Below are 12,303 nucleotides of genomic sequence, written 5' to 3'. Positions count from 1 at the left end.
CCCCCTCTCTCTATGGGTTGGCCAATTCTGGACATTTCATTTACATGGAATCACAAAATATGTGGGCTTTTGTGACTGCCTTCTTTCACTTAATCATGTTTTCAAGGTTCATCCATGCTGTAGCATGGATCAGTTACTTTGTTCCTTTTTATTGCTGAATAATATTCTATTGTATACAGTGTTGTTACTAAGTGTATTTACTTACTTTACAGACTGATAGAGGTGGAGAAAACTTTAGAGATGGAGTCCAAGCCCCTGTCATTTTACTGATAAGCAGACTGTGGCCTAGAGGTTAAATAGTCTGGCTGAGGTCACCCAGAGGGCTGGTGGCTGGGCCCAGCTTTGAGCCTTACAACTCTCAACTTGGTCCCATCTTACTTCAATCCACAAGGCGATACTGAAAACATAATTCAAGGCGCACAGCTTATTGATGATGGACCAGCAGAACCACCTCTGCAAATATTAGCCTAACATCATTCACTCAACAAATATATATTGGTTGTCCCTGGAGGGCAGGGCACCATGTGAGGCACTGGAGGCCTAAAGGGGACAGAACAGATAAGATCTCTGCCCTTTCTCCCAAATGTACACTCTCCGGGAGAGGCAGAAATAAATGAGTAAACCTCTAATAAAAATAACTGTACTTTGTATAAAGTGCCATGAAGGAAACTAACAAGGGCTGAGTAAGATGCTCATGTGGGACCAAGGTGTCACTGGCAGGGGTATTGAGGTGGGAGTAGTGGTAAAAGCACCTACTGTACAGCGAACTGTATTGCAGGTACTTGGGTGGAACAGGTCTCTCCGAGGAGGGGGTGTTTAGGCTGAGACCTGGAGGAGGAGAAGGACCATGTTTGTGAGTATCAGGGGGAAGAAGGTGCCAGACAGAGGGTAGAGCACATGCAAATATCCTGCCGTGGGAAAGAGCTGGGTGTGCTGAAGGAGGTGAATGGGTGGCGTAGTGACTGAGTGAGCAACCGGTGTGATTTGAGGCTAGAGCAGGGGTGGGCCCAGATCACAATGGCGGCTCTCTGTCCTGTTCTCTCAGAGCTTAACCGAAGCGAGGAGGACCTGTGGGCGAGGCGATTGGTGGCTTTCCGTTCCCTTCATATGAATTAGAGAAACTCCACTTACCACAGAAACCTAGAGGGGGCCCTGAGTCTCCGTAGCAAAGACTTCCAAGGACAAGAGAATTGTATCTTCAATAAGGGTGATGGGACTATGTATTCCCCTTGGGATGAATGAGAAGATACGGAATCAGAAGAGGGAAATGGGAAAATGCAGGCATGTTAACAGGGAATGGTTACATGATTATGGTACAGCCACTAATGGAACACAACTGAGCTGGCAAAAAGAACGAGGTGAACTCAGTAATGAAGTGGAAAGATCTCCAATTAGTTGTTAAGGACACAAAACAAAAAACCAATGTGCAGAATTATGTATATAGTGTCTTACCGTTGGTATAAAAAAAAGGTGGGAGGGATAACGTGTTTGCTCATATATGCAATCTCTCTAGAACAGTGGTTCTCAACCTTTCACAGGGGTCGCCTAAGACCATCGGAAAACACATATTTTCGATGATCTTAGGAACCAAGACACCGCTCCTCTATCCGTCTCCAGGCCCACATGCAGATACGCCCACATACGAGGACCCGGCGACCCCTGTGAAAGGGTCGATTGACCCCCAAAGGGGTCGCGACCCACAGGTTGAGAACCGCTGCTCTAGAAGGATACACCTACAATGTATCTGGGAGGGCTTTACTTGTTTGTCTCTGTCTCCCAGGAGCAGATGCTCTGGGAGGATGGAGAAGGTTCCATCGTTCCTGTTCACCACTGTATCCCTATCAGTCGCAAGTGGAGGTGGGAGGGGTGGGAAAGAGACTTTTCATGGTCTCTTCTTTTTTCCAAGTTTAAAACCTGGGAATATGTCTCCTATTCAAAGAAATGATATAAAAAATGAAAATGAAGAAAAAGCAATGAGGGGTCTAGATGCACCAGCTGGAGCCCCGTGTTCCCTCCAGGCCCCCCTGACTCTGACAAAGCTGACTCTTAGAGAGGTCAGCTCGTCCTCCTGGGGAACTACCGCGTGATCCCTGGTCCCTGGTCTAGATTTAACTCCCAGCCATACTGATGGTTATGACAGTCTGGTGACCAAAGAAACTGTCCAGAAGAGTCCGATATTAACTTCAATTCCCAAATGGGAACCATCAAAGCACCTCCCTCCAGAGCCACCCTGGGGAGAATGAGCAAATGAATAATTATCAAATGGATATCAGACTCCAGTGAGATATCCAGCAGTGGGCAAAGCAGCTTGGGAGTATCAGTCAGCGTAAATGGGGAGAATGTCACTCAGGCTAACTCACATCCTTGACCTCAACCTTGAGGTTTCTGAACCTCAGCACTAGTGACCTTTTGGGCTGAACAACTCCTTGTTGTGAAGGGCTGCCCTATGCATTGTAGGGTGTTTAGCAGCATCCCTGACCTTGACCTGTTAGAGGCCAATAGCACCATCCCACTCCAGCTGGGACAACCAAAGAAGTCTCTAGTCATGGTCAAATGTCCCCTGAAGAACAAAACTGCCCCCAGGTGAGAACCACTGTTCGCATCCCTGCATTTCCAGTAAATGCTTTATTTTTCCCCATCAGAAGCCAGGGTTTCCCCACAGAGGTTGGGGGTTGACTAAACTTCACTGTGAGTGAGTTCTTTGAGTTTCAGATGTGCCAAGCAATCCAACTTCCTGGGAACCTCTTCTGTCTAGGAAAAGAACAGTATCAGGTTTCGGAAAATAACAATCTGTTGATGAGAAAGACGATCCCAGGCCCAGAAGGCCTGGGCTGTCAAAAGGCACCCGGGAGGCGGGTTGATAACTGAGAAGAATACACCCAGGCTGTCCAGCTGCCCACTCTTCAGCACCCCAGGATCGCTGGGTCCACGGGGCCCAGGGAAGTGAATACTGCTTCCTCCCGTGGTGACTTCCCTCCAGGGGATAGAGAAGGAGATAGGAGTCAGGTGCTGTGACAGTGCTCGGGGTCATTCTGTAACAACCTGGGGGACTGGTAGGCATGCCTGCTTTATCTCTCCTTCTCTCAAGAACGTAATTCCCAACGGACAGCTTTCTTTGGAGGGCAAAGAAAAAGGAACTGTATTTCTATGTTTTGATTAATCTGAGGTTCATCCTTGAGGGCCCTGTGAAATAAATATGAGCAGAATTTTCCGTGGCTAACTGTCCTGGCCGCCAGGCCCTACTGGCAAGGACCTGGTGTTTATTTACTTTTGCTCGTGTTATTTTTATTTCAGTTCAGCTGCAGCTCAGTGCGGAAAGCGTGGGGGAGGTGTATATAAAGAGCACCGAGAGTGGCCAGTACTTGGCCATGGACTCCGACGGGCTTTTGTACGGCTCAGTAAGTATGAGGCTGACAAGCTTCCAGACTCCACCAAGGTTTGAGGTTTCCAAAAATCTTGTTACGTTGAGTGATACAAATTATAAAGCAACAATTAGTCTCTGTTTGTTATTTTTTCTAGTAGGATTCCCACCCTCTACCCTGCTTTATTTTAAGCACACACATGAAAGAGTTTCTTGTGGTATTCTCTGAAAATACTCAAACGTATTATCACATAGACAAAGAGGAGACATTGATTGAAATGTTGGTAACTCATCTGTCACTCATTCCAGAATACCTAGTCCCGCTTCATTCATTCATTCCAAAAATGTTTCTTGAGCACCCACCACATGCAACAGGTGTGTCCCCTATGTTTTTTACAAAAACTGCAGAGCCCAGATTCCAGCAATTGATATGTCACACATAAAACTTTGAAAATAGCCCCTTGGGGGTGACCAGTTAGTTGGGTTGGTTATAGCGTGGTGCTGATAACACCAAGGTTACTAGTTCAATCCCCACATGGGCCACTGTGAGCCTACGCTCTCCTTAAGAGTCAACTATGCCATTGTAGCATGAGAGCAATGTGTAACCAATGACCATGGCTGTTCTCCAATAAAATTTTTAAAAAAGAAAGAAAATAGCACTTTTATTCTAGAAGGGTCACCTAAAAGGATACAAAGTTTAATGACTTAATTTAACAACCATTTGTCAAATACCTCCTGTGTCTAAGTACAGTTAGGTACTGAAAGGGATGTAAAGATAAATTAGCCACATCCCCACCCTCGAGAAGCACAGTCAAAGAGTTTATTCAGTAGCTGAAACCCTCCACGTTGTCTATTCCACCCGTCTCACAGCTCATTTATGTAGGCTTAACTGCATATGCTGGTCTTTGCGAGAAAAGAACAGAAATAGAAACAATCTGATTTTGCCACTCTGGTATCTCTGGGAAAAGATTTGATGAGAAAGAGAGCTGAGGTCAATGGCCCCAGGTTTTGAAATTATTTCTGGATTTCAATGATCCTTTCTCTATATCTTAACAACTAATAATTAAGGCTGAGCTGTAATTCACGGCCGAAGCCAAACCCCTTTGTTCCCCTTTAGGAAGATGTATGCCTACAAAAAGGCAGCCAGGAGGGCGATTTTAGTCTGGAGATCCTTTTCACTTATATCAAATTGCCAAGTGGCAGTGGGTACAGGAAATGCTCTCTTGAAACTGTAATCTCAGCCAGAGTTCAGGACATGAACAGAGTTCAGTATTTTTCATGCTCCCAATAGGGCACAGGAGATGGGATCATGAGAGTAATAGGTAGCCTCTAGTAGGCTGTTTGCTGAAATATGGGTCAAGTGGGACAACTTTAAAGGGTTTGGAGTTAGGTAGTGACTGCTTAGTAGGGAATAGACTTTTTTTTTTAAGTGGTTCTTCCAATTAGTAATAAACCAATTGACCCATCCATCATTCAGTCTCAGGCTCATAACTGAATCTCATGCCTCTGCCACTTTAGTAAGTTATTCGCCCACTCTGAGCCTTATCTGAAATGAGGATAGTAATGGATAGTGGCTCCCAGCATACGGGGCTTAGGAGATACAATGAGCAGAACCCGCCCACCAGCGTGACTGGCGCGTCGAGGCACTCCGCCAACCGTAGCTAGGAAACAAATAATGGGTTTATACATCCTTGACCCTCATGATTTCTTAGGCTATATATTACAGTTTTATAGTTTTTCCTCCTTTAAATCACTTGTGATGCTTATTATAATCTTTTACTTGTATAAAAATATTGGGGGAGAACACCCCTCCCCCCAATCCGATTTCCTCTAGGCTCCAAACACCCCCTTCTCCCACCACAGTCCTGACCATCACTGCACTTCACCTGAAATATTCAGAGAGTGATCTAGTATATTATGCCTAGTAATTTATATATTTACCTATTGACAAACAGAAATTCTAAAATAGCTCAGAATTCTTAACCGGTTTTAGGTATCAATCCATCCTGATACAAATATTTGTGTGTGTGTTTGTGTGTGTGTGTGTGTGAAGGACATATTGATTCAAAAAAATAAAGTTTGAAAGGCTACATACTAAAACATTAACCTATTTATCTACAGGGTGGTAAATGGCTGATTTTATAATATGTGAATGCCTTGTTATATTTTTCAAATTTTCTATAGTGGGTATATGTCACCTATGTAATTGGGGAGAAAGCATGCTAAATATAAAAAAGAAAATAATTAATACAATAGTCATGAATCAACTGTTAAGCCCCAGGCCCTTGGCATTGCTCCACGTGCGTAACAAGAGCTGACAAATCCTGGTTGGGGGGCAGACGTAGCACCTCTGATTTGGCCCGCTGACTCAGCCTCTGACTCACTCTGTGCGTGTGGACTGCTCTAGTGTAATAGGGACATCAGGTGGGGGACATGGCCATCCTCAGCTTCGTCAGAGAACACAGGCCTGACGCCCACTGAGGGGTGTCATGGGGTGAGCCCTCCTTCCAGGGGAGTGGGCAACCCACACAGGTCCACAACTGCCGACCTCCTCCCACCCCTGACAATGTGCATCAAACACTAATGTCTGGATAAGTTCCTTTAGGAGCAGCCGAGTCATCCAATTAAATATTGCATGTATGTCCCATCTTGTTCTAAAATGACCCAGTGTCTCACCCAGTTGTCACTGCACTAGACTACAAATGAATAAGCAACAGCATACTTCCTGTTACAGCGTTCCTTACTTATCAAAGGTAACTTGACTGCATGCTTTACATGATGTCAAGAATCAAATTAAATTCACCACCTCACTGGCGAGCACCTATGATTTGCAAGGTTCTATGTCTGGGGGTAGACAGAAGGCTGCAAAGATGCCATCCTCCCTCAGTGGGGCTTACAGTCCAATAGACAAATGTGTCCACAAATAGAGAACAATGAACAATAGGATTGGAAACCACCAGAAAGGGACCCAACAAACACTGTGTATGAAGAGAGAATACAGAGACCACATGCCTTGGGACTGGAGCAAAGTCAACATGCAGCACAAGTACTTTAATACACCTAACTGGGTTATATTCAAATATAACAAATGTATTCTAAAACCTTGACAAATAGAAAGTTCAAATAACTGGGGTTCCTCCCACTCTCTAACAGGTGAATTCCAAGCAAAAAAGTAATTTTTGGTACATTTTTTTAAAAGTAACTGCTCTATTTAATATGCTGTAGCTATCTTTCTAGCTTAATAAATTTACAGCTCAGCTGCATTGGATGCCACCGTATGGATGCACAACTATCCACTTAACCAATCACCTTTCTGTGGATATTAAGGTTGCTCCCAATTTGTAACCATGATATCCACAGACCATCCTCGAAAAAACAGTTTTACACTTTGCTCAACTATCTCCTAAGAGTCAGTTCCTAGAAGTGAAATTGCTGGGTCAAACGTAATGCATATTTAAAATTTTGATGCATATTGCCAAACTACCCTCAGGAAGTTTCCATCAATTTATCTCACCAACAGTGTGTGAAGAGTGCCTTTTTCCTACACTCTCGCCAATACTACGACTCATATTACAAATCTTTTTGCTCTTTGCAGATATTATCGTCAACATATGTTAAATCATTTTTAATTTTAATTTTCTTGCTAGTAAAATTGAATGTTTTCATAAGCTTATTGCCCATTTATAAAACAGCAGATACAGTATGCCATTTTGATAACATCATAAGTCTATATCTATATGGCCTTATCAATGTCTCTCTGTGTGGACGTACATAAAGACGTAGGAAGACAATGTTCATCGCCTGTTAACAGTTGCCTATATCTGGGTGGGTGAACTTTGGGGTGTTTTCTTTTTTTTTTACGTTGTAAGAGCTCACTCAAGAGTGCGAGCTCTGAGCAACAGTGGTTCAATGCCCAGCCCGAGCTGAGCTGCCACTGAGCTGCCACTGAGCTGCCAACAGGTGGCAGGATGGCTCAGCTTAAAAAAAAAAAAAGAAAAAGAAAAAGTCATTAAAAATGTACAATTCTTTTTATAAGTATCAAAAAAAAAACTATTTTCAGTTTAAAAAGAACTTTAAGTTCCAGGATCTATTTTATGCTTAGGACACATTTTGTGCGAGCATTTATGTTGATAGCAATGCTAAGGTAAAACCCTGATATTGTTAGCGAAAATCACCAGCATGAAAAAAAAAAGAAAGAAAAAGAAAATCACCAGGATGAAAAGTACTATTAGTAGGTTTTCATTTAGTCTTCACTTCCAAGCTTAAAAACCCCCACTGCATCACAGCCTCCTTTTACCTATTTGGGACACTTTTCATTGTCATGCCCATGGGTCAGGCCTCTACAGAGACAAAAGACCCAGCTCTGCCCTCAAGGTGCTTCTAGTCATTCAGGATCTTCCCAATGGGAGACTCCAGGGTCCTGAGAACAACAAACAAAAGGGGAGCTTACAATAATAGCAAATGTATGTTGAAGGCTCATTATGTGCTGGGTCCTGTTTTAAGTCCTCATTACCACCCTCAGGAACAGGCTCCATTATTATCCCAATTTCACTGAAGAAGAAACTGAGGCACAGGGAACCTCAGTAACTCACGCAAGGTCACACAGTGAGTAAGCAGAGGAAGCCCGTTTAAAGCCACTCGCTAATCGTTCTACTCGCTTTTGGGTTTATCTTTTTTAGCAGACACCAAGTGAGGAATGTTTGTTCCTGGAAAGGCTGGAGGAAAACCATTACAACACCTACACGTCCAAGAAGCACGCAGAAAAGAATTGGTTCGTTGGGCTCAAGAAGAACGGAAGCTGCAAGCGCGGTCCTCGGACTCACTACGGCCAGAAAGCAATCCTGTTTCTCCCCCTGCCAATCTCCTCTGATTAAAGAAATGGGTTCCGGGTGCTGACCACTCCCGAGGAACCTGAAGGGATCCTCGCTGGTTGACGCCAGATGTTCCCTAGACCATTGATTGCCTGCGCTAACCCCTGGTCCACACAGCCTGAATTCGTAGGCAATGCGCTTCTAAATGCCCAGTTCACTTTCTTGCAAAGCCCTTTACCCCAGCACAGTTTGGAACAGAGAGACCAAATTGCTTCTAGGGGCCAACTGGCTTGCCAGTCTGGGTCTGGTTTGGAGGTCCAGGTGCCTCCGGGCACCTGCTGCAGGCTGAGCCTCCCAATGCAAATGTGGGGCCAAGAGAAATGTGTTCAGGGGGCTGCTGAGTGGGTCATTAGTAACTGCATACAATTCCCTCTACTGAGAACACCCTGTCCGCAATTCCCCAAAACATCTCGCATGACCCCCTTTCATCCTTTCAATACCCACAAATATCAGCAGAGAAGCTACAGCCTGGTTAGAGGGAGGCAGTGGTCCATGAGTAGAAACAGGGATGAAGAAATGCCCTCTCAATGGAAGGGATTAAAATGGCAAGGGAAGATTTGATGCTGGCTTAGGAGGATGGGCTCTCAGTGCGGAATAAATGAAGGATGGGAGGCTCAGCCACAGGGTAAATGCAGAGCCTTGCGAGTCCTTATGATGCTTTGACTTTCCCAAGGTTATTCGGCAGCAGGAAACCCCTGGGTGATGTCAGGTGGACGGCACTAGAAGTGGGTCCTTGATAAAAGCAGGGACATGAGATGATGGTAAACTCATTTGGGTCCAGGAGTGATGAGAAAGGAAGGAAAACATGGGCTGAGGGTTCGTTATTCCCTACAGAGGATGATGCTAGAGATAAGCAGGAAAGACAAAGAGATGCCATGATATGTGCTTTTCACCAGAAAGCAGAGGCTTTGGGGTCCCAGGGCAGTCTTAAAAATCATATGGGGCGCTTGTTTGAATGTAGATTCAGTGGGTCTAGTTCAGTGGGTCTGGGGTACAGTTTTTACATTTGTAACAAGCTCCCAGGTGCTGCAGATGCTGCTGCCGCCCCCCACCACCCTTTAAGTAGAGGTCCTGAAGAATGTCAGTCAAATGAAGGTGGCTTAACCCCCAGCCCTCTTGCTCCTCACCCTTAGAAACACTGTACCTTCAGGCAGCATCGGCGGAGTTACGCCTGTGTTAAGGAGCATGGATTCCAGGCGCTTTGGCCCATTGCCTATAAAATGCCCGTTTAGAAGATAAACAAAAACATACTTCAAAAACGTTAAACCCTCACAAACAGCTTCTCCCAAGAGACCATTTGTGTTCCGATTACTTGTATAAATATGCTTCCTGCTTAAAGTAAACTTGACCCAAGTGGCTGGCAAATTAGAAACACCATTCATCTCTGACATACGATACTGTTGCCATGTAAAGGCCTTTAATAAGCCATTTAAATTTACTGTGAGACTGTATGTTTTAATCACATTTAAAAATATATAGCTTGAAGGCAGTTAAAGTGATTAGCATCCAGCCACTGAGAATGATAACAAGATAAGATGTATAAGCTACTCAGCTATCTACTACCTTATACTACATTTACCTGTAAAATTAGATTTTTCTTTGTTTTCCACTGTGCTTTTTCTTTGAAATTTTTCTTTGAAAATGGGGACTCTTAAGCAATGACATGATAATTGTGGATAAAAACTGATGAGTATTAGCTCACATTTTATAAGGAATTGAAGTAATTATTAATTGAACAACAATCCCTTAGTAATAAAACTGTCATATTGAGAATGGAAGAAAAATGACAATTTGTGAAAGTTCAAAGTGGGAGTACAATTGAGGAACTTAACTAAGTTAACACTATGGTGAATAACACCATCCTGCGTTTCTACAACAAAACGATTCATAACTTTTTTTGTTTTTGTAACTTGGATAAGATGATTCTATTTTATATTAGTAAATCTTTACAGGCAAGTTGGGGATAGTGTAGTGTGGCTTAACTTCTCTTTACTACGAAGATTTGGCCAGAAAAAGGTACCCAGAGAGGAAATCCAAGATATTTATAATGGTCCATAATTTTTAGTGTATGAATCAAATTCAAGTATAACATTAGCCAAGAAAACTTAAACACTGTTGCTAACAGATGAGACGGAAGTCTGTGGATTCAGAAACCCAAAACACTATAGAAGAAACACTACTGTGACCTTGACACCCTCAGCCCAGTCATCATTCGTGTATTTGTTCAACGAATATTTATTAAGTGCCTACTGTGTGCAAGGCACTGTACTGGGTATTGGGGCCCCTGAGAACCTTGTCTGTCTGGTTTGCTGCTGTATTCTCTCCCAGGGCATTAGATTTATGATGAAAGATGCTATGGATTCATTTCTTTCAGTCGAGTAAAAACAGACCTCGTAGGTTTCTGCTGAATAAACAGCAAGTCTCAGAAACCCCGGTTTTGGAAGAATTAGCAACCTCCAGCATAAGATAAACCCCCATCAAAGTGTCAGAGGATGTGGCAAAGGTAAACGTAATGTTTTCAACTGTAGAACCGCTTCAGCTCAGGGGGACCACTTTCAAATCAGGAAGAGAGCCTGTCAGATCTGGTAAGAAGGGAGTTGTTGGCAGTTCCCCACTCCGTTTGAAGCATGCTCTGGTTCCTTAAACACGGAGCATTCCCGTTGCTCTCTCTCTTCCTTGAGTATGTCTTGCAGCATCTGCCTGTCACGTGCCTCTCGTGTGGGTTCATTTTCAGGCCAACCACTACGAGTTGCCTGACATTCAGTACAAAGCATCAGGAGTGTATATGCTTTTGATTGTTTTCAATGTGCTGGTGGAGGTGGTGGTGATCTCTTTCCTTGGAAGGGGTGATAATAAAGCCTTCTATGGCCAACAGTGTGTACTTACAGAAACTGTGCTACTCAAGATCAGGTCCTGCTTTGTGTCAGAGGTGATTGGAGCCTAAGTCCTCAACCTTGTAAAACATGACGCCAATGGGCTGCAAAGCAGAAGACGCCTGTCATTTTACATAACTGTCTGTCTCTCTTTTTTTTTTCACTTTACAAGTATTAATAAACTTTCCACTAATAGGTGACAATGTCTCTGAGTTTCTGAGCATCCTGGAGTCTCATCTTTCTATGGAAGGACCTCCCCCAGTATCCCTGCAGCATGGCTGCTTTGTGGGCTACCTTAGCTTGTCACCAGATATGAGACTTTAAAGACTGATAGGAAAAGGTAAGATAGCAACATACTTTTCATTTTGTTTGGAAGCCTAAGTCAGTATTGGTGCTTTTCTAGGGATCCATTAGGGAAATACATTCAGAAAATTTACCCCCTGGAGAGCCAAGCACCATAACTAACACAGTTGACACTTTTTCTTCATAGTATAAATCATGCAAAATCGTGATACTATAGTAAAATTGACCAGCTTGGGCTTAGGCATAGACACTGTGACCTGAAAGAAACTTCAAGGACTTATTTACAATTTCAAGTCAATGGTAAGAGTTGTATCTCTTGCATCTCGAGAGTCTTGATGTGTGGCTACAGGTTCCCCCATCTTATTTTCTAAATTATCAGACTAAGCAAGGTCCCTTAAATAAACTCCTGAATCTTATGACTTCCTATTCTTAGGAGAAAGCACATTGTTGCCTAGATATCATAGCAGAATCAGATCTCACACATGCACACTCACGTGCATGCCCACACACACTCACACACATGCATACACACATTCGCACAGGCCCACATGCATTTACATGTGCACACACCCCCATACTCACACGTGCATGTGCACCAATAAAAAACAGTTGGGCAGTGTTTGCTCTCTCCACCAAATTCTTAATCAATCCCTCCGTTTCCTTTTAAAGTTGCATACAGCAGTATTTTTCTACTTTTTGGAGCTTGATCCACACTAGGCATGACATTTTCCATCACAACCCGGCACGTGCACACTCTTGTACACATATACAACTGAAACAAAAAATATCACAAAACCAGGGCTGGCCAAGTGGCTCAGGTGGTTAAGAGCTCCCTCAAGAGTTTGAGGGCCGGCCAAGTGGTGCGATGGTTAAGAACTGGCTTGCGACGCCAGAG

At 43.7% G+C, this 12,303-nt stretch overlaps 1 protein-coding gene across 6 annotated transcripts in view; it reads left to right on the top strand.

Annotated features, from left to right (window-relative positions):
* The window catches only part of FGF1 (fibroblast growth factor 1), a 95,068-nt gene extending 83,760 nt beyond the window's left edge, over positions 1 to 11,308 (top strand). For 4 of the 6 annotated variants that reach the window (XM_019663206.1, XM_019663224.1, XM_019663216.1 and 1 more), the window contains 2 exons: positions 3,295 to 3,398; positions 8,041 to 11,308. In XM_019663206.1, coding sequence (XP_019518751.1) covers positions 3,295 to 3,398; positions 8,041 to 8,235 — 299 coding nt within the window. In that variant the 3' untranslated portion in view covers positions 8,236 to 11,308. The remainder of the gene's footprint in view (positions 1 to 3,294; positions 3,399 to 8,040) is intronic. The other 2 variants (XM_019663235.1, XM_019663231.1) reach the window with 1 other exon arrangement.
* Positions 11,309 to 12,303: the final 995 nt, after the last annotated feature.

This window comes from Hipposideros armiger, unplaced genomic scaffold, assembly GCF_001890085.2.
Source record: "Hipposideros armiger isolate ML-2016 unplaced genomic scaffold, ASM189008v1 scaffold_11, whole genome shotgun sequence".
Lineage (NCBI taxonomy): Eukaryota > Metazoa > Chordata > Mammalia > Chiroptera > Hipposideridae > Hipposideros > Hipposideros armiger.
The sequence above is the reverse complement of the archived record's forward strand: the minus strand, read 5'-3'. Positions and strand labels throughout refer to the sequence as shown.